The sequence below is a fragment of the Thermobia domestica genome, chromosome 10 (assembly GCF_964235325.1).
Source record: "Thermobia domestica chromosome 10, izTheDome1.hap1.1, whole genome shotgun sequence".
Classification (NCBI taxonomy): domain Eukaryota; kingdom Metazoa; phylum Arthropoda; class Insecta; order Zygentoma; family Lepismatidae; genus Thermobia; species Thermobia domestica.
This window is the reverse complement of record NC_137463.1, coordinates 34,212,784-34,236,064: the sequence shown is the minus strand read 5'-3', so window position 1 is coordinate 34,236,064 and position 23,281 is coordinate 34,212,784. Positions and strand designations below refer to the sequence as shown.

Genomic DNA, 23,281 nt, shown 5'->3' with positions numbered 1-23,281 from the left:
CCGCCTGCGAATACGTCATTGAATGAGTTGAGTTGATTTTAAATTTAACGTCCCTTTCAGCAGCGAGGCTATATGAGACATGAATCTACTGATTAACGTGGAATCCGAACCATATGAGCTCCCGTCGGGAATTGAACCCGAGTCTCCCACTTCAAAGACGCGTACAGAAACCGCTTGGCCATGAAGGAGCTCACGTCATCAAATGAATGTGAACGATTATGAAATAACTGGTGGAATGGGAATGTGGTAAAAGCGGAAGAATCCTAAGAAAACCCAGGGACATGATGTCCATCACAAGCTCACTTGGTCGGGGAACGAACCAGGAATCTCTAGCACCAGAGGCGGACACCCTACCACTGAGTCATCGTGGTCATATATCCAGCTATTACGTTGAAAAGTTGACAGAAAATTAGTCCATAGAATAGTAGAAAATGAAGCCCGGTCTCAATATATAAAACAGGACAATTTAAAATCTGAATTACAAATGTGTTCATTACATTCTCTTTCTAACATAACTTGAAAATGGATTATCAATCTCCTTACGAACTAAACGTCATTCAGCTGAGGCAAAAGAAAAATTAATTTAATTACCTTTTTTCAGTTTTATACTTTGCTCGATTTTGTTTAGTATTACCGGTACGAGAAACCTCACTGCCCATTTTGTCTCCTTAATTAAAAGCCCGAGTTGAGCAAGTTCTATCAAACAACCAGTTTCATACTTCAGCACTCTTAAAACACTGTTATTATGAGTTCTTACTGGAATGGCTTCAGTAAATTTTAGCGTAACACATTCTTGTAATATTTGATCCATGGCTTTTCAACTGTATGTAAATAAGCCTTCGAGATAGAAATACGGAACTTCACTATGTGCTAAGATAAATTTATATAAGAACTGACCATCGAAATCTCATTGCGAGTGTGTAATTGTTCTTCGCTGTTGATTGTTCTCACATAGGAAGTATATTATGCAAATTTCATGGCTTAAAACGTGTAACTAATCAGCGAGTATTCTTTTATTTAAGCGTTTCGAAGACAGGAAATAGAAATAAAATATATTTTCATTTTTTCTTCTATAACGATGACGTACTCTACAGTCGATTCAATATAAACAATAGTGTTTTCAGCTCTGCTGCAAAGAATTTTTGTTGTCTTCCGAATTATTTTGTGCATCACCTTTAAATAACTGCCTAGTAGGAAATTTAATCTTTACATTTATCCATACACACTTGCATGTATCAAGTTCGTCAATACTGCCTATCTCGTTTTGGAACTATCCTAACTTAAATAAAAATAAAATTTGATAATAGAGGATGTGTCTGATGAAAGCAATATATTGCCAGTGACGTAACTAGGAAGGGGGGGGGGGGACGGGCCGGATTGGAGGGCGCAAAACTGGGCAAATATTTATTTTCACTATAAGGCAAGGAAAGGAGTTTTAGCAAACTAAAGATCATAAAAAAATACCTCAGAAACTTAACAGGACAACAAGGACCCACCAACCTTAGGATCATATCCATAGACCATAAGTTAGCTTCAAACCTATCTTTTCAGAACATTGTAAAAACCTTTGCAGCCAAAAGAGCCTGCAAAATTAATTTTAGTTACATTTTTGTGTTTTCGTTTAACTTACATCGATTTAAGACATCTGCAAAATGTCTGAGTATAATATTCGAGACAACAGCTTGACTGTTTGTCATAATTAAATATTTTATTCTAAAGCAGCAGAATGTTGAATCATCCTACACATATGCACATTCCGATATAATTCCAAAAACATTGTGATGTGCAGTTATTGTAATAAGACTATAAGAATGTCAAGCATGCTGCTCTCACATTATTTGGCAAATAAATACTAATTAGTTTTGTTTTATCTTGTACTAAAAATCAAATTATGTACTGCAATTTCGAAATCAAGCTTTACCACTTGAAGAAAAATGGATACTGTGTGATGCCAATATCAAGTGTAGTTGAGGAGCGTTTTGGTTTGGTTCGTCAAGGAGGGGGAGGAGTTGAGTTGAGTTTAACGTTCCGTTCAGCAGCGAGGCTATATGAGACGTGGACCTACTGATTAACGTGGAATCCGAACCACATGAGCTCCCGCCGGGAATCGAACCCGGATCTCCCACGCCAAAGGCGGGGGGGGGGGGGGGGAGAGCTAAGGCGAGTTTTTGCCCCCGACAATTAGTCTAATTGTGTCGCTGAATACTGCGAAAACTGTAACACAGATAAGTGTTCGCTTTGGTCAGACTTTATTCATATGTAAGTCACGTACTTATATATTTAATTACTTCAAAATAAAAGCCCTGTGTCATATTAAGGTTGTGAAGTGAATTTGTAAGTGCTCGTAACACAGTGAAGTTTGACTACCAGCGGAGTCCAGATTACTTGGTGTTGATTTTTTTTTTTTTTTTTATTTTCATCCATTGGGAGGTTATCCTAAGCTTTTTCCAGAGCTCTTCCTTTAGTTTCACTAGACGAGTGGTAAGAGAGTACTTTAAAAATATGGGTTCTGTTCGACCTCCTTCCCTATTACTCTCATTGCTTGACTTCTTGTTAATTTTTCCAGTGTAAATTGGCCGAGCAGGCTGTAATTGAATGTTTGTTACCGTAATAAATAAACATCGTGAGCACTCACAGAGCAAACCAAATGTGCACGTAGCGAATGCAAGTGATGGAATTTAGAAGTAACAGCGGGAACAGCTGATATGCCGACCATCCATCTTCGAACTAAAAGCTTTTAGTCATTCACGGCCTCTCGTAAGCAATAATATAGGGTAGCTTTTTAATTTCTACGAAGCGTAACGTCCCCTAAAAGGAAGGTCTTGTGCTACTATTACTGAACTACTACGACGTTCACCTGACGATAGTGAATCGCATTCTAGCCACAATAACATGCACTGATGGTAATTACCAGGAACAGATGTGATTTGAAGATTAACGTTCCTTTTTCAATATCCTTTTCAAGACGTAGCCCTAAGTTTGACGAAAGATTCGCATGGTACATTATGCAAAGACAAATTGCATTGCTCATCTAAAGCAAGGTTTCAGAACACAGGTCCACTTCCCACTTAGCTGTAACAAAGACAGAAAACAAAGTGCCCTGCGGGACCCTAACCCGCCTTCACTCGCTAACGCTCGCTCGGCAATACTATGTGAATTAAATATTAAACTTTGGTACAGAAAAGAACCAGCCTACAGTGCCCGAGAATTATCCTGGCAGTGACGTAGACTTCGCTCTTGCTCAAATGCCATCCCACTGGTTAAAGCAAACGCTTCGTTCAATTCAACGTCCAATCCCAGGAAAGAGAAAATGCGCGAACACAAATACCAACTTAAAAAGCACGCTGCGTTCTCTACAACAGGAAAGCGAAAGGAAATGAACCGAAATGGGAGATTCGTTTTTGATAAATATACTTGTCCTCTTTGTATAACGATAACTGGAGTTCGAGGAGATATAAGTGCTACATTTTTTTTTTTTTTTTTTTTTTGCTTTTATATTTACATAACTTTCATGAAGAATATGGTTATTTTATAAGTATGTGGAAAATAATTTTAAATGATAGCCATTTATGTTTATTCTGTTCTAACAACACTCAGATTTAACATGCTATTAACTTTCGTTTTATTGACGATAGACACAAATATGCAGTGGACGAAATGGGAAGGGAAGTCCAAAGTTTATTTTAGGGAAACCCCCATGTCTTTACCTATCACGGTCCTTGAGTTAGAGGATGATATGTGAACCTGTTTCCTGGTCGCGGAAGCAGAGCGTGGGGGCTAGTGAATGTAGCTTCGAAAAGTATAACATTTGTCAATAGGACATAAGAACAGCACTTCCAGGAAAAACACACAAACAAATTAAAAAACAAAACTGAAATTAAATGAACTGAAAAGCGCGTGTTTTCTTTCTGTAGGGCTGTAACCTTTCTTTCTCTAAGGTTAGGTTGGGGAAACCATGGGTCACTATAGGAATTAGGACTTCTAAACTCAAACTACTTGAGTTATCAGAAAAACTAAAAACGTGTAAAGATGTAACACCTCAATTTATTGAATATGTAAAATACTATAGGAAGACATACAAAAGAGTCATACGAACAGCAAAACTTTTACACAGTACAAATTACATCTTAGCAGCGAGAAACAAAAGTAAAGCTATGTGGAAATTAATTAATGGTAAGATGAATAAGGCAAAAACAACAGGAATCGATGCAATAAAAGTAAACTCTCAAGTAGTATGTAACCCAGATAAGATTGCAAATCATTTTAATAAATATTTCTTAACTTTAGAAACATTTAACCCAATCAAAATAGCTCATCAAGAAAATAACTCTAAGCTACAGAGCGGAATAACTAAGTCGCTTTTCCTGAAACCAGCTACACCAGAGGAAATTTTACAAATAATAAAAAGCTTAAAAAGCTCCAGCTCTCCAGGTTGGGATGAAGTGCCATCCATGATTGTAAAGGAAAGTTCTCTTCTTATTGCACATCAACTCTGTCATATAATAAATCATTCATTTTTGACAGGAATTTTTCCTACGCGGCTTAAGTTAGCTAGAGTTACACCTGTGTATAAAAAGGGAAGTAAATTGGAGTTAAATAATTATCGTCCTATTTCAGTTTTGTCGTGCTTTTCTAAAATATTTAAGTTAGCAATGAAAGCACGACTAAATAACTTTTTCCTTTTAAATAATATAATATCCACAAGTCAACACGGGTTTCAAAGCCAGAAGTCAACCAACACTGCAATCTTTAATTTCATCTCTGATGTAGCAATGGATATAAATAAAGGAAAGCATGTAATTGGTATTTTTGTTGATTTATCTAAGGCGTTCGATTCTATAGACCATGGTATTTTGCTAGAAAAATTGTATTCTTATGGCATCAGAGGTGTGGCAAACAATTGGATAAAGTCGTATTTATCTGAACGTAGTCAAACTGTTGGCATCTGTAAAGAGGTAAATGGCAGAAGAACAATGTTTAAATCATCTTTAATGAAAGTAACAAAAGGAGTACCACAAGGATCAATATTGGGACCTCTTTTGTTTGTTGTATATATTAATGATTTGGTTAATAGTCTAGGCTGTGTGAAGTCAACATTGTATGCTGATGACATAAATGTTCTTGTCAGTGGAGACTCAGTAAATGAAGCAGAAAGGCTCACTACAAAGACGCTAACAAAAATTATTAGTTGGTTAAACATAAATAAATTAACTATGAATTTAGGAAAAACTAACATTGTCAAATTTCGATTCCCGGGCCAAAGAAATGAACTTGTACCAATAACTGTAGGCACTGTAGAATTATGTCAAACACCATCTATTAAATTTCTAGGAGTATATGTTAATGAAGATTTAACATGGAATACTCATGTTGAATACATTAATACTAAACTCAGTTCACTCTGCTTTGCATTCCGTAGGTTGCAAGGTAGTTTGTGCAAGGAAGCTGTCATGTCCTTATACTATAGCAAAGTTTTTTCAATAATAAACTATGGTGTTATATTTTGGGGGAATTCGAGAATAAGTGCTAGTACATTCCGAATACAGAAAAAAATTATTAGAATAATGTTAAGTATGCCTGAACGATCCTCATGTAAAAATATTTTTAAAAAGTATAAATTATTGACATTACCTAGTTTATATATATATCGCACAATTATGTATGTAATCGAGCACAAGGATTTATTTACTTTAGCTAATACGATTCACTCATACAATACTAGGCAGAATTGTAATATGTATACTATCCAACAGAATTATGCAAATTTTAGCAAAACTGTGTATATGAATTGTATAAAATTATATAACAAATTACCAGCAAAGTATAAGAACATTAACGAAAAACGGATATTCAGAAATACTCTGTTAGAATTATTGTTGGAAAAAAGCTATTACTCTGTGGAAACTTATCTTACTGATAATATATAGAGAATGTAAATCATATCTGACAACTGTAATGCTTAATTGAGGATTGTCCTCATTTGTAAGCTATAAACAGGCAAATAAATATGAATATGAATATACAGTCTGTGCTGACTGGTGAAAAGTTGTCAATCCTTTGTTTTATTCTCGCTCACGAAATTTTGTGTATAAGAATGGGTGATAGTACCTTAAAGAAAGGCAAGCCGTTGCATTGTGATGCAGGAGACATTGTTTTTAATGTTTACAACTCTTCTTGCAGCAAACAATAATAAATCTGACAGTGTTCATGAAACCTCCCGAGCAACATGTGTCAGTGATAGATCCGTGTGGCGAATTGTGAAAGAGAAGGAGTAAAGTCTGGTCAATCCGTCGTAACACCCTGTAAAGCAAGGCCAAATACACAGAAAAGACAAACAAACTAGATTCTTTCGATGAAGTAGTAGTTCGTAGAACAATTCACAATCTCTATGCTGAAGGCATTGTCGCTACCTTAAATAAATTATTCTGTAAACTTAAGAAAAGCACTGACTTCAAAGGTTCTGAGTGGGCAGTACAACAAATACTGCGCAAGTTTGGATTTAGGTTAAAAAAAATTCTATTGGAAATAGAAAAATTATTTTTGAAAGGAAAGATATTGATATTGTCGTTTGACGACATAAATATAGGGTCTAATCTTATTTTTTCTTTCTTTGTCGTAACAATGCATATATATATATATATATATATATATATATATATATATATGCTAGTATTATTCAAATACATTATCTAAATTCTCTCTAGTTCGCTACCAGCATTATTTTAAACTGCAGTTACGACGTGACGTGCGAAGCGTTCGGTGTGCCATCTAAGCACTATTTGTGAATAGCGTAAATTGGTAGCCTTGCAACTGAGAGTGTTGACGTCACTGCCAAGATAGTTCTCGCCGACTGTAGATACTAACCAGGGTGGAAAAAAATCATGATTTTTTTAAAAAAAATCATTTTTGTTGATTTTTTTGATTTAAATCGATTTTTTTGATTTAAATCAAATCTTTTTCCTCGTATAATACAAGTCGCAAACTGAAGAAAAAGCATTAGGAATTAGTATTAAATGCTAATTATGCCATTTAAGTGAAAGTATTGGGGTTGAATTTTGAATTATCCCCAATCGTTAACCTATATCAATCCCAAACAATGTTTCTTAACCCTTTTAAATTATGGCTCTTTTTAAAGATAAATTATAGACTTCCAGTCAAGCAGCTACAACATCATCCCTATTTATCCTAGGATCATGGTACATACATCACTCTCTTTAGATTAGAACAGCTTTTGAAACGGTAACATTCACATTTCCCTATCATGTCCCTGAAGTGGGAAATTTTGAGAGTAATCGGCATTTAAAAAAAAAAAAGATCCCCTCTGGATTCCCCTGTGTTCCCACGCACAGATCTCAAAATCAACTAGGAAATACTAAGGTCTGTACTAAATATGTATACAAAATTTCAAGATTCTATCTTGAGTAGTGAGGGTGAGGAAACTATTTAACAATAAGCTAAGAACATTTCCACAATGCCCCAGACGACCCGAATGTAATATAAACATTTCCTCAGACATTCCTATTTATCGTAGGATCATGATTTGTACATTATTTTCTTCAGAATAAAACAAATTTTCAAACGGTGCCCTTCAAATGTCTCCATCATGTATCTGGGGAGGGTAAATCACGAAAAAAGAAATTTTCTGTTAAAAATATCTTTTTTCTTAAATTTTTACCTCTGTGGACCCCTCCCCGTGTTTTAAAGCAGAGATCTGAAACAAATCTGAAAAATACTGAAGGGTGCACTGAGTAAATGTACAAAATTTCAGTCTTGTAGGTGCAAAAGTAAGCCCGCGAAAAATAATATTCCCCAAATACCCCAGATTCCCGTATAAAACAGGATCTCAGGTAACAGTTTACTGAGACATCCCTATTTATCCTACGAGCATAGTACGTACATCATTTTCTTCAGAATAGAACAGCCTTTCAAACGGTACCATTCATATGTCTCCATCTGAGCGGAAAAATCACGAGAAAAGCTATTTTTGTTAAAAAATATCCTTTTTTAAAAACATTTTTGCCCCTCTGGACCCCGCTGTTTCCACGCAGAAATCTGAAAACATCTGAAAATTATAAAGGGGTGCACTGAACGAGTGTGCAAAATTTCAGTTTTCTGAACGCAAAATGTAACCCGCCGAAAAATAATAATAATACGCATAACAAAAAATATCTTTTTAAATTTATGACGTCATCACATAGTATGCCTCAACGCAGAAAGGCATGGAAGTATGTGTAACGTGTTCTAAAATGCTTCCAGTCTTGAAGAAAACGAAGTAAAAAGCCTTATTGTTACTTTTTTAATCGAATAATGAAGATTTTACCCTATCACCTAAAAATAGGTGATATAATTTAAAAGGTTAAGCATTAAGGAAAAAGTACAGCAACGTTTATCAAAATGACACTTTTTTCACAAAAGTTATTTATATTTGGCAGGGGCCTATTTTTAAAAACCCAGAACTAGCTTGCGGCATGAAATACATAAATTTCGCCTAAAGTTATAAAATTAACCAAAAAAAAAAAAAAAAAAAAAAAAAATGGAGAGGTGATAGGACCTCTCTAAATACGCCCTATTATCTTGGAACAAACAAACAGACACGCACAAAAAAGAATTTTTGTCTTAAATGTCGATGGTGATTTCTTCGTTGGAATAGTTAACGATTTTAAAACCCAAACCCAATGTTACGAAAAGAAGAAAGCAGGATTGCTCCGTTACCTGTTCAAAACGGGATTTTCCCTAACCATCCTCTGCATGACACTTGTTTTCATACTGTACTGTACATTTGAGTCTCATTGTATTATGATTGTTAACTTCCATAATCGAAATAACAAAACAGAAACCGGAATTTACTTATTTTCAGTTTAAATTAATTTATTTCGGAATTCGATTTAAATCAACGATTTTTATTAAAAAAATCAAGTGATTTAAATCTTGATTTAAATCGTGATTTAAATCAGACTGATTTAAATCAATCCACCCTGATACTAACCTATATGGGGGACCTGTGTTCTAGAACGTTCCCCTCATCAACACAGATGAGAGTTTACTGATTTATCTTCGTTTAGCGCAACTCAATGGTGCTAATGTGCCTAATCCTTTGGGAACAGCTCCATGCAGGCACTCCTCATTTTCACCCTGTCTTGAACAGGAACAGACGCAAAATTAGCTTCTCGTGACGACTTAACACACGTTACACGCGAGTTAATTCAGAACTTCTTTCATTTATGCACATTCCCACCGTCGCAAATGAGTGTGCTCCCTACGGAGGCATCCACACGCGTGATCTTCCAGCTTCACCCTGACCTGAACTAGATTAAATATAACACTACCTTATAATCACCACCTAGCACAGGTTGGGTCAGTGGTTTTGGAATAAATATAAAATACAGGTTAAGTACTCGGTAACTCTTTAATTTGGGCAAGGCAGTGATATCGTGTTAGTACATAGTGTTGCCGAGCGAGCGTCAGCGAGTGAAGGCACGTTACAGACAGGGCACGTTGTTTCCTGTCTTTCTGTCTGTCGTTCGGAACTGTAACTGCAACTGCGAGAACCAGTTCAGATGAGTTGGTTATTAACTCTGCCTTGCCTAAAGTAAAGACTTGCCCAGAGTATATAGAAATATTTGTCGGTCGAAATTAACATCTAATACAGTCCGGTTTCATATACAATCACAGTCATTATTTTTATAGCAAAATTACAATTTTCATGAGTTCTACTCTCAACTTGCACCGTAAGCTGAAATAAGCATTAGGCAATTAGAATGGTTTCATTGGCGTTTCTGTGAATCCGCTTTATCCCTGAATATACACCGATTTCTTTCCTTGTACTTTTGCCGGATACTTTCCACAAACTTGTTACACACCTCTGTTTCATGTTACAGAATTTTCTAATAGTTTAATACGTAAATACTAGTATTTCTCATTATCTTTCCTAACCTAATAATCCAGAAAAATACTGTACCTTTGGAATAAAAAGAACTTACGGAAATGCTGACAAAATAGACACTACCGAAAGAGATTGAAACACATACACCTTCTACTTCCTCCCAAACCCCTCCTCACCTGCACAGGCAAGCACGAATGACATCACTGGCTTCCATGTCTCCTTCGTCCTATTAGCAACGCACTCGCTAAGGTTAACGCCTCTTTAAAGTGACATAACTATCTCCCACTGTTAATAACCTTTGCACATGGTAACCAATTATCAAAAGTATTTTAAATTATCAGAGAACAGAATAGTTGAAATTGTTTGTGTAAGTATGATTGAAACTTCCAACCAAAACACATAAAATCTCGAAATGATTAACTATCAAGTTAGAATCCTTCGACATCGGCATATACTATTTTTAATGTTTACTATTTAACCCACAGCATCCTGTTGTTTTATCAAACAGTAACATTTAGAAGAAGAATTGTTACTTTCAAGCTAGTATATGATTGTGAACATAGCATATTCCATCAACGCCGTAACTTAAAACTTTTTCCTGGGGAAAAGTAACGTGGCTAGGATTATTTTTAAGGCGAGGGCTCTAAAATTTTGAGGAGGACCATTTGAGTTTAAAGCGCTTAGCGAAAAAATGAAAAATAGCTTGAAAGGTTTTGACAATTTACTTCCGGGGACCTTCAGGGTAGGAATCAGGGGCGGACGAAGGCAAAATTTTCACCCAGGGAACATGACTTTTTGGCGGCCCCTAGTCAGTGGCGGCCAGTGGATTGTGGTTTCGGGTGTTGCAGTACGAACGATCGGAGACAGGAGATATAAAGTGGACTCATTGACAAATCAGCATAACTTTAGATGCAAACCCAGATAGCACGAATACTTGCGGCAAATTTTTGCTTCGTTTAGTGGAGCAAACAATCTGAAAGTTTGCGAAGGCAAAATTTCTTAATATTTATTAAAAGCTTTCAATATGATCTGCAAATTTTCGCTGATTTGTAAAAATAAATTCACCACTGCAATTAACTTGCATCTTTTTTGAAAATATAGCGTTGAAAGTTTGCCGTCGCAAACAGTTTGCAACTCTCTATAAAGCTTGTTTCGAAAAACTTGCTGAAAGCAAATATGTGATGATATTACCGAGTGCGCGCGCATCGTACCCAGAATTCACTGCGCTACATCAACTGTGACAAAACAAGCGGGAAGTGAGAATCGAGAAAAACCAATACACCAGAGGACTCACTGGACTCTTATCTGATGTTTTTATTGACCCAGGCAGCCTGACGTTATTTTGTAAATGTGTGTGAGAGTAAGTACAGGGATATGATCGTTGAGTAAGTAGATAAATTGCGATATCCTTTGTCTGTGTGTTTATCGTTCGTAAGTTTCTTATCTTTGGCAAGTAACTAAAGATGTTTAATGCTTGCCACTAAGAAAAGACGGACTCACATTATAAAAATTTTGATGTTTCATAAAGTTAGGTTTCACTTTATAAATTTGCAGCAACTATTACCTGATACATTTGCAGCAAACATGATCTTGTGATCGTGAAAACTCTTTCTGCAATGTTGCTGCAAACCTTTTAATATTTTCACCAAATTTATCAACTCATTTTCGGAAATTTTGTCAAAGAAAATTTGCACAAAATATTTGCAGCAAAGTTCTGGCAAACTTTTTGCTGTGCAGTCGCAAACATTTCGTTTGTATTGGCAGATGTTTTCATTTTCTGAGGCAACTTTGCTGCAAACTCAGCCAGCGTCAACTTCGTTATTTGCATTGAACTTCCGGCAAATTTTCTCATTTGAAAAGGCAAGTTTTTTTGCAAACTTTTAAACATTTTAAAAAAATTTTCTGTGCTATCTGGGAATGCTATGTGACATGTTAAATTATATATCTTTTTTTAAAAAAAAAAATAAAAAATGTAGAACATTTAATCCGATAAATCACCTTATTTAATTAGTAAGTTCATTCTCCTCTCTTTGATTGGAACAAATCTGCATAATACATGTTGCTTGAACTCTAGTATTCTTATTGTCAGGTCTGTTTCGATGGAAAGCATAACCCATGGTGATAGATAACCTTTCTTGGGACATTCAGTCAATTCTTTTTGATATGAAAAAAGAAAAACTTTTCTTCTTTTGCTGACGCCATAGGTACAGTGTTAATATTAATTTCAGAAGCTTTATAGATTCATTAAATATTTTTTTCTAGATTATTGCGAACAATTCATTCTAGCAAACTCAGACCCTGACAGTGATCCGAATTCCTCTTCAGTGTAGACTGAAGACAATTCGTAGCAGAGATTAGTGTTATAAAAACTCTACATTGAACACGCTTTATTCACAATTTATCTAGGAAAATTTAAAATAAATTGTAGAAATATATTTAGTGCATACAAAATTACTGCCATAAGATGTCCTATAAATTTAAACTTTTTTTTTTTGAACACTCTCCTGAATTGCACTTTGCTTGTTTTGTCTAAGCCTTAATTGCAAGTTTTTCCTCAGTTGAAAGCTGGGCAATTTTTTTGTAAGTTATTTACAGAAGTCATGATATGCAATTCATTCAGAATTTGTAGGTTATGTACAGAATTAAAGCACACCAGCAATTTTTCCGGCCAGGCCAATGAAAAGCCGGCCAGTTGGCAGCCCTATGTATGAATATGTGATATTCAAAATCATATACCAGTAGACCCTCCCTCTTTTGTATAAGCTGTTTTGGTTATTAGTTACTAGATTTAATTTTATTGTGTATTTTGATTAAAGCCGATGACGGGTACAAACTTCTCACTAGCCTCTTTATGACCGTTTTTTTTTCAAATTCGTATCTAGTTCGAAGTATAGATATTGAAAAGTAGCTGTCATTCTGTAAACCCATAACTGTTACCTTTTACCATGTATCAACGATTAATATATTTTGTTCTCCTGTTTAGATAATTTTAGAGATATGGCAGGGACTGTATCAGGGAAATTTTGAAGTTTACTTTCAAGGAATTTTATACATTTATTAAGAGTGGGAAACGACTTCTTAAAGCAATTTCCTATACCGTCAAATGGGGTGAATAGAAACACATTTTTGGCTATATGAGTTTATAAGTTTGGTGACGTTAAAGATTTCGCGAATCAGATTATTCCAAAAAGCCGGTCTTAGTATGTTAATGAAGTTAAGTAAACGTCATACTAATTTATCAACTCCACTTTTCTTCATCTTGATTTTTCTTTATGTTTCTATTCACCCCATGGGTAGGGGTGAATAGAAACAATGACTTTATTTTCATTGTTGTTTCTTTTATACTATTGGAAAGGTAAAAAGAAACAGCGTATTTGTTGAAACGAACTATTTATTTTATATCTACAATATATAAGTTCAATAAGACCAATATTATCTAAGTTACAAACTTATAAAACGATACAATGTACAAAGTAGGTACAAACGACCATACAGTTTTGATGATATTTGAAAAAAAGACTTAACCACTGAAATCACTAGGGAAACTTATCATATACTTAAAGCGTGCTGACGAACTCCTAATAGCACCCGACAGTTCCGTCACAATATCCTCATGTAGTAAGAACGATTCTTTAGAAGTTTCTGAAAATTTCATTGTGTTTGGTGCTCTTATAAAGCACTCCCATATATCTACCATGTTCACATTTTCCCACTTGGGTAGTGAATAGCCACACCGAGTATTTTAGCTTCCCATAAACCTTTACCACAGCAAAATCACCCGCTTTAGAAAACCATAATCTAGTTCGTGATCGTCTGGAATGTTGTCTTCTGGAGTGTTGTCTTTCTCCTCTTCCGACAATACACGGGTTAAACTTAAACCTTTGTCAGCTCTCTGATGACGAGTGTTCTACATGTATCAACTTTCTTGTTCGTGAGACATCCGTTCCGTTGCTGTCGGAGTAAGAGAGCCCAGGTTGAGTTTCGTTGTGATTTGATGAAAGTGTATCATTTTCAGAAAACAAACCAAAATTCATACCAGAAACAACATCTATTCGCACTCTCTTCTTTCGTTTATTTTTTTCATTTTCTCGCATGCTCTTGAGAAGACCCATAAGGGAACGGTCTACAGTCTGAGATGTTCCTTGCTGTTCTGTTTCTTCTCGTTCAGTCTCTCTTTTTGGCAGCATTCTCACTACTTGGTCTCGAGAAAGGGGAAAAATTCCACACCTTTCAAATCCAGCTCTTATATTTACCTCCTTCAGTTCGTCACACTTTTTTTTTTTAAAGAAGACTTGGAAATTTGTTCTTAAAGACGGTTGATTCATTCCTATCAGGTCCTTTTTTCCGCTCCTCAAAAATTTTCCACTCCTCAAGGAGTGTTTCTATTCACACCATTAATTAAAAGTCATAACAATAACCCAATAAAATTAAATTTCGGTTACCAATAATTTACAAAAGGAAAACTTTTACTAGGAACCTCATTAAATGAAACAACAAACTACAAAATAGACATATCTTCAAACGCAACAAATATGAAAATGTCATACTTACCAAGAAAGTTTGCGGAGCGCCAAAATACCATGTAGGATTTCAGTAACATGTTAACGCTGCTGCCGTCTACCTCAGTGTTCCCAACTCAGTTAAACATTTTGTCTCTGCTGTGAAGACTTTAGCCATATAAGACTATGTTAAGAAATTTCAGTTCTGTTGGTTAATTTATCGTCCAGATAAATCCAAAACTAATCTGGGAGTGTCTGTTTCTATTCACCCCATTTGACGGTAGTTGAAGTAAAGACTATATGTTTAAAGAGTGAATTTCATTTTCCAAATCCAAAATTGTCACGTAAAGATTATTATACTTTTGTTCATCTATTTTGATAATTTTAAAGAAATGGTAATTACTGGTAAATACAATAAATTAATCAATGCCGATTGATCAATTTCAGTTTCTCATTTATAGCACAATGTATCTATTAAGCTTATTAGTGTATGTTCCAAGGATATACAGAATATATGTGTTAATGTACTTTTGTTCACGACAGTACATTTCCTTTCCATGGATAGTTCCGAACAGAGATACTTCACGCTTAGACCTATATCATAGGGAATTTTGAGGAGGTGCCGGTTTTTTATTTTACAGAGTTGGCAATCTATTCATACATCAACGCACACACACACACACACACACACACACACACATATATATATATATATATATATATATATATATATATATATATATATATATATATATATATGTGCGTAAAAGAAAAAAAACTACATTCCACATCATCCGTCTTGGTTATTACGCAATGCACGATGAACACAATATACTTCCACATGAGGCAAAACAATGTTTATCAATGTTATACGTTCTGGAAAGCAACCTTGAAACCCGCCAGATGTAGGAACAGCATGTTAGCTGGGAGGGGTCCGAAGTATTTGAGGGAGGTCCAATACGTCTACGTAATATCGAACCTGTCTTACACTGCACCCAAAAAGACAATAAGTAATTCTTAATTACTGTCACCTATATTTTTAGAAAAAATGATAGAACGATTATTTTTATAAGAAAAGAAAAAGTACATGATGAGGCTAAAATAAAATATTTAGCCTACGTCAATCATTTCTCTGTTAAACAAGTATAATTCGTTAGGAAAGTCTACAAATATTGGTCAAGTTTCGAAATTTTTGGGAGGTCCGGACCCGGTGGACCCCCCTCGTGGTTACGCCTCTGAGCATTGCTAACTAGCCCCAAATTCAATGTGGCGTTCCCGACCATACAGTTTTATCAAGAGTATAAAATATACTTATTTTCTAAAATAAATATGTATATACTAAAATACTATCCACAGGGGGGAAGATTCTACATATTGACTTATGAATACTTGGTTCACAAATTACTGTAGAATTAACTTGTAAATGCGGGTCTACTTTCATTTGTTTTCTGTTCTACTACATATTATCTTTCTTATTTTGTAATTCTGCTATCACTTTTTTTAAATTGTCATTATATTGATTTGCTTCAGTATAAGTCCCGTAATTTAAAAATATGAATGCATAAAAACAAATTCCATTTGTTAATTGCTAGTGAAATAAAATTCAGAAATCTTATTTAGCGCGAAAATCCTTCTCATTCACTGGAAACCGTGCTGTGTTGCAGAAGCACTGCAATGACCAGAGAATTTAACTTCTGAGATATTACAAAGGAGACTTAACATTTGCTCCAATTGCCGCGCTAAAGGAATCTGGTCGTTGTATGCTCGCTGCAACACAATATAAATTAGAGACTCTGTGACGGATTATTTTTCGCTTTTTAAAACTATACGGATCCATAGATTGTAAAATGCACAAAAAATGTGGGGTTCTGATCCGTTTCTACTCCTACTGCTACCCCTACTCCTACTTCTACTACTACTTATACTATGGATCTGTATAGTAAAACTGCACTGAAAAATTAATACTCAAATACATGATATATTTAGTACTTAAAACTATACATATGGTATCAATTACATTGTGTTTTATTATTATTTATGTAACGATATATACAGGCCAGTAGTACTCCCCCGCGTATATTGCGCCGAGTCAGCAAAAATTTTTGTGACGTCATAGGTCAAAGGTCAATGACCTTGGCCCGGGGTCAATGACCTAGGGGTACCTAGGACCACCCCCTCTAAATTTTGGCAGGGGTACCTTGGCCCACCCCCTAAATTTTGGCAGGGGTACATAGGACCACCCCCCTTAAATTTTGGAAATTGTCAAATCTAAAAATTTGGTATGGTAGTCTAGGACCTTAGTATGTACCTCTATCAGTATTGGGTGTCTATGTCGTTCCCTTTCATGGGTAAAAAATTGCCAAAAATTCAAATTTCGGGGGTTTTTGACCTAATTTATCCCCTTGGATGAGGTGTTATTATCCTATATAGTTATATGGGCGTATACAGGGGTCCATTACCTTTCATAAGATATGGGTATATTAATGCACCCCTTGAAAAATTTGGGAGGGGTACCTTGGACCACCCCTTAAATTTTGGAAATTGACCAATTTAAACATTGGGTATTATAGTACAGGACCCTAATATGTATTATGATAAATTTGGGCGGTCCACCTCGTTCCCTTCTAGGGGTACAAAATTGCCAAAATATAAACGTAAGCAAAACGTTATACCACGTGTTTGGGTTTTGATCGGTTTTATCCCCTTTGATGAGGTGTTATTAACCTATATAGTTATATGGTCATGTATAGGGGTCCATTACCTTTCATAAGATATGGGTACATGTGTGCACTCCTTTAAAAATTTGGGAGGGGTACCTTGGCCCACCCCTTAAATTTTAGAAATTGCTCATTTTATATATTTGGTATTATAGTACCGGATCCTAACATGTATTATGATAAATTTGGATGGTCCACCTCGTTTCCTTCTAGGGGTACAAAATTGTCAAAATATAAATGTAAGCAATACGTTGTACCACGTGTTTGGTCTTTTGGCCCAATTTATCCTCTTGGATGAGGTTCTATTACCTTATATGGTTATATGGTTATGTATAGGGGTCTATTCCCTATCATAAGACATAGGTACATTTGTGCACTCCTTTAAAAATTTGGGAGGGGTACTTTGACCCACCCCTTAAATTTTAGAAATTGCTCATTTTATATATTTGGTATTATAGTACTGGACCCTAACATGTATTATGATAAATTTGGGTGGTCCACCTCGTTCCCTTTTAGGAGTACAAATTGCCAAAATATAAACGTAAGCAATACGTTGTACCACGTGTTTGGTTTTACCTAAGTTATCCCCTTGGATGAGGTTCTATTACCTTATATGGTTATATGGTTATGTATAGGGGTCTATTCCCTATCATAAGACATAGGTACATTTGTGCACTCCTTTAAAAATTTGGGAGGGGTACTTTGGCCCACCCCTTTAATTTTGGAAATTGCCCCTTTTTACATGTTTGGTATTATAGTATAGAACCCTAATATATATTACTATAAATTTGGGTGGTTTACCACGTTTCCTTTGATGGGTACGAAATTGCCAAATTTTAGTACAACCACGTGTTTGGTTTTGGCTCAATTTATCCCCTTGGATGAGGTCCTATTACCTTATATGGTTATATGATCATGTATAGGGGTCCATTCCATATCCCCTTAAATTTTGGAAATTTTCCAATTTAAGCATTCGGTATCATAGTACATGACCTCAACATGTATCATGATAAATTTGGGTGGTCCATCTTGTTCCCTTTCATGGGTAAAAATTACTAAAATATAAACATAAGCAATATGTTGTACCATGCGTTTGGTTTTTGGCCCAATTTCTTCCCTTTTGATGTGGTTCTATTACCTTATATGGTCATGTATATGGGTTCATTTCCTATCATAAGACATGGGTACATTGACGCACCCCTTGAAAAATTTGGGAGGGGTATCTTGGCTCATCCACTCGGTTTTAGAAATTGTTTTAATATAAGCATTTGGTATTATAGTACAGGACTTCAATATGTACCACTATAAATTTGGATGGTCCACATCGTTCCCTTTCATGGATAAAGAACTACCAAAAATCGAATTTCGGAGGTTATTGACACCTATTTAGCACGTTATATGGTTTATTACCTTTATATGTTTATGTTCCCTTTTAAATTTGGGAATTATCAAATAACAAAATTCGGTAAACGTTTTCTAGGACCCATTGGTGTTCCTCTTATGGCCAAATATTCAAAATTTAAATGTTATTGACCGGCTTTATTATTGAATAAGTACAGGATTTATTACTTTTTCATAAGACACAGATGTATTTGTGTACCAATCTTTAATTTTGGGAGGGGTACATTTCTTATTGTCATATCAATAATTGGTAATTGTTCTTTGGGTAAATCATTATGATCACGTGATCAGTTATTGACCTATGATGGGATTAGGAGTCCAGGACATTGGTACATTGAAACTTTGTAGGATAATTTGAGAATGCGTCATTGGTATTGATTATTACAGCCAAATATAAACGTAAGCAATACGATGTACCACGTGATTGACCTTGATGAGGTAGTGTACAGGGATACATAGCTAACCTTATTGAATCTTATGACTCATAGTCTTAAGGGAATACATGCTACAACACTGGCAAAGTTATTGTTGATGCAATTTGATTGGTTGATCACTATCTTTCGTGCAATCTGATTGGCTGATCACTATCTTTCGTGCAATCTGATTGGTTGCTGATTTTCAAATCTTTGCTGCATTCAGTTTTTAAGTTTTGTTTAACATTTAAAAATCTTGGTTTCGTTCAACATTTTGTACTCACTGATAAATATAATCAAAACCGTTTATTTGTTAATCGAATAGTTAAAAACCGGATAAAGTTTGGCGGTTAACCGTGAAACGTAAAATTTTTTTAGTTTGAAATTTTTTGTTTTAATTTTTTGTTTCAGAATTTTGTTTGAAATTTGTTTCAAAATTTTTTGTTTGAAAATTTTTTGTTTGAAATTTTTTGTTGCAAAATTTTGTTTGAAATTTTTTTGTTTAAAATTTTTTGTTTGAAATTTTTCGTTTCAGAATTTTGTTTGAAATTTTTTTTGTAAATATTTTGTTTAAAATTTTTTTGTTTGAAATTTTTTTCGTTTCAAATTTTTGTTTAAAATTTTTGTTTGAAATTTTTCGTTTCCAAATTTTGTTTGAAATTTTTTGTTTCAAAATTTTGTTTGAAATTTTTTTTTGTTTCAAAATTTTGTTTGAATTTCTTTCGTTTGAAATTTTTTTTGTTTGAATGTTTTTCGTTTCAAAATTTTGTTTCAAAGATTTTTGTTTGAAATTTTTTGTTTCAAAGTTTTGTTTGACATTTTTAAAAGTTTGTGCACTCATTAGTAAAGAACCGGAACTGTTTAGAACTAAAACCTCTGGCAACATTGTGGTGCAATAGTACACGTTAGGACATGATGCAATAGTACACGTCAGAATATGGGGTTGTACTTGAAATGAAAAAACACAATTCATTGAAATGGATCATTTTATTACACTCCACATACATCCATACCAGATACTGGTTCTGGATATTGTCGATACAATGTATTTTGAACTTCTTGCACTAGTTTGTCTTTAGCATATAATTTTAATTCCAATTGAAGTCTTTTAAGGTCTAATGCAATATCAATTGGTGGAAACTCAATGTCCATTTGATCACAAATAAACTGTTTATCAATACAGGTATGCACCCACGAACGATGTTGACAACCATCACAATATCTAGATACATGTTGTACAATATGCATAAATAGTACTTTTTTCAGGAATATACTTGTTTTGTTGCACGCTTCCACTGCATGTTTCACACACTGAAATACACTGATGAATTTGTTCCATTCTGTTTCCGTTAGATACACCATGTTACGAGGGACATGGAATGTACTCTTTTTACGTAACAGCACCATCTTCTCTTCGAGGACTGTACGCAGCACCACTTCATGATTTGAGCCTAATGATTTGACTATGGTCACATTTAGCTCATCGTTCATTTGGTCGATTCGTGCCATTCTTCACAGGTCAGTTGTACACCAAATTGTTCTGCTTTGCCCAATCGAATCACAGGGTCAAATGTTCTAGCACTGATACCAATCATCACATGTTTTGTTTATTGGATAATAGCTTGCGAAGATGAATTCTTTATCGTTAGAAGTACACATCTTTCCTCCTGAAAAGCACTTGCTCAAATGATTTCACGGTATTGGTTGATTTATAGAACTACGGCTGACGTCATGTGCTGACGTTTGAATTCATGATTTCATCACAGTCGCTGACGTCATGCCGACCAATCAAATTCATACAACTATGTCTGGCGTGTTGATGTTTGAATTCATGATTTTGCTGACGAATCCGGCTGTGTACTGATGACTTCGACCCAAGAATCCTTTGTAACATAAAGATACAGATCCAGTATTTAAGAAACGCAGCAGTTCTTCTTGTTTTGATGCTTCCATGGGTAAATATCTTGCTGGTAAAATTATATTCTTATCATTTTCAAGCTTCACTACGATTCTTAATCCAAACTTTGTAGGGATCATTTGGCTAGCTAAGATTCTATAAGGTACATTCTGTTGTAAATCAGTAATCTTGGTAAATGATTTCATCACATCACGTGTGTTTAGAAACTGCAGACAAGTAGCCATGATGATGTTATCATGAATACTAACGCGAACGATGATGCAAAACTGATGACGTTTCATTATCATGTTCTGACGTGTACTATTGCACCATGTTCTAACGTGTACTATTGCACCACAATGTTGCCAGAGGTTTTAGTTCTAAACAGTTCCGGTTCTTTACTAATGAGTGCACAAACTTTTAAAAATGTCAAACAAAACTTTGAAACAAAAAATTTCAAACAAAAATCTTTGAAACAAAATTTTGAAACGAAAAACATTCAAACAAAAAAAATTTCAAACGAAAGAAATTCAAACAAAATTTTGAAACAAAAAAAAATTTCAAACAAAATTTTGAAACAAAAAATTTCAAACAAAATTTGGAAACGAAAAATTTCAAACAAAAATTTTAAACAAAAATTTGAAACGAAAAAAATTTCAAAAAAAAATTTTAAACAAAAAATTTACAAAAAAAATTTTCAAACAAAATTCTGAAACGAAAAATTTCAAACAAAAAATTTTAAACAAAAAAATTTCAAACAAAATTTTGCAACAAAAAATTTCAAACAAAAAAATTTTCAAACAAAAAATTTTGAAACAAATTTCAAACAAAATTCTGAAACAAAAAATTAAAACAAAAAATTTCAAACTAAAAAAATTTTACGTTTCACGGTTAACCGCCAAACTTTATCCGGTTTTTAACTATTCGATTAACAAATAAACGGTTTTGATTATATTTATCAGTGAGTACAAAATGTTGAACGAAACCAAGATTTTTAAATGTTAAACAAAACTTAAAAACTGAATGCAGCAAAGATTTGAAAATCAGCAACCAATCAGATTGCACGAAAGATAGTGATCAGCCAATCAGATTGCACGAAAGATAGTGATCAACCAATCAAATTGCATCAACAATAACTTTGCCAGTGTTGTAGCATGTATTCCCTTAAGACTATGAGTCATAAGATTCAATAAGGTTAGCTATGTATCCCTGTACACTACCTCATCAAGGTCAATCACGTGGTACATCGTATTGCTTACGTTTATATTTGGCTGTAATAATCAATACCAATGACGCATTCTCAAATTATCCTACAAAGTTTCAATGTACCAATGTCCTGGACTCCTAATCCCATCATAGGTCAATAACTGATCACGTGATCATAATGATTTACCCAAAGAACAATTACCAATTATTGATATGACAATAAGAAATGTACCCCTCCCAAAATTAAAGATTGGTACACAAATACATCTGTGTCTTATGAAAAAGTAATAAATCCTGTACTTATTCAATAATAAAGCCGGTCAATAACATTTAAATTTTGAATATTTGGCCATAAGAGGAACACCAATGGGTCCTAGAAAACGTTTACCGAATTTTGTTATTTGATAATTCCCAAATTTAAAAGGGAACATAAACATATAAAGGTAATAAACCATATAACGTGCTAAATAGGTGTCAATAACCTCCGAAATTCGATTTTTGGTAGTTCTTTATCCATGAAAGGGAACGATGTGGACCATCCAAATTTATAGTGGTACATATTGAAGTCCTGTACTATAATACCAAATGCTTATATTAAAACAATTTCTAAAACCGAGTGGATGAGCCAAGATACCCCTCCCAAATTTTTCAAGGGGTGCGTCAATGTACCCATGTCTTATGATAGGAAATGAACCCATATACATGACCATATAAGGTAATAGAACCACATCAAAAGGGAAGAAATTGGGCCAAAAACCAAACGCATGGTACAACATATTGCTTATGTTTATATTTTAGTAATTTTTACCCATGAAAGGGAACAAGATGGACCACCCAAATTTATCATGATACATGTTGAGGTCATGTACTATGATACCGAATGCTTAAATTGGAAAATTTCCAAAATTTAAGGGGATATGGAATGGACCCCTATACATGATCATATAACCATATAAGGTAATAGGACCTCATCCAAGGGGATAAATTGAGCCAAAACCAAACACGTGGTTGTACTAAAATTTGGCAATTTCGTACCCATCAAAGGAAACGTGGTAAACCACCCAAATTTATAGTAATATATATTAGGGTTCTATACTATAATACCAAACATGTAAAAAGGGGCAATTTCCAAAATTAAAGGGGTGGGCCAAAGTACCCCTCCCAAATTTTTAAAGGAGTGCACAAATGTACCTATGTCTTATGATAGGGAATAGACCCCTATACATAACCATATAACCATATAAGGTAATAGAACCTCATCCAAG

The 23,281-nt window shown here is 34.5% G+C and overlaps 1 protein-coding gene across 4 annotated transcripts in view; it reads right to left on the bottom strand.

Moving 5' to 3' along the window:
- Nucleotides 1–23,281, bottom strand: part of Cndp2 (Cytosolic non-specific dipeptidase 2) — an 81,815-nt gene that overhangs the window by 51,848 nt on the left and 6,686 nt on the right. Inside the window, exon 1 of one of the 4 annotated variants that reach the window (XM_081727989.1) lies at nt 10,060–10,295. The exons of 1 other annotated variant lie outside the window; for it this stretch is intronic. In XM_081727989.1, coding sequence (XP_081584115.1) covers nt 10,060–10,097 — 38 coding nt within the window. In that variant the 5' untranslated portion in view covers nt 10,098–10,295. Of the gene's footprint in view, nt 1–9,958; nt 10,296–23,281 lie in introns of those variants that run through there. 2 more of the 4 variants (XM_081727990.1, XM_081727991.1) reach the window with 2 other exon arrangements.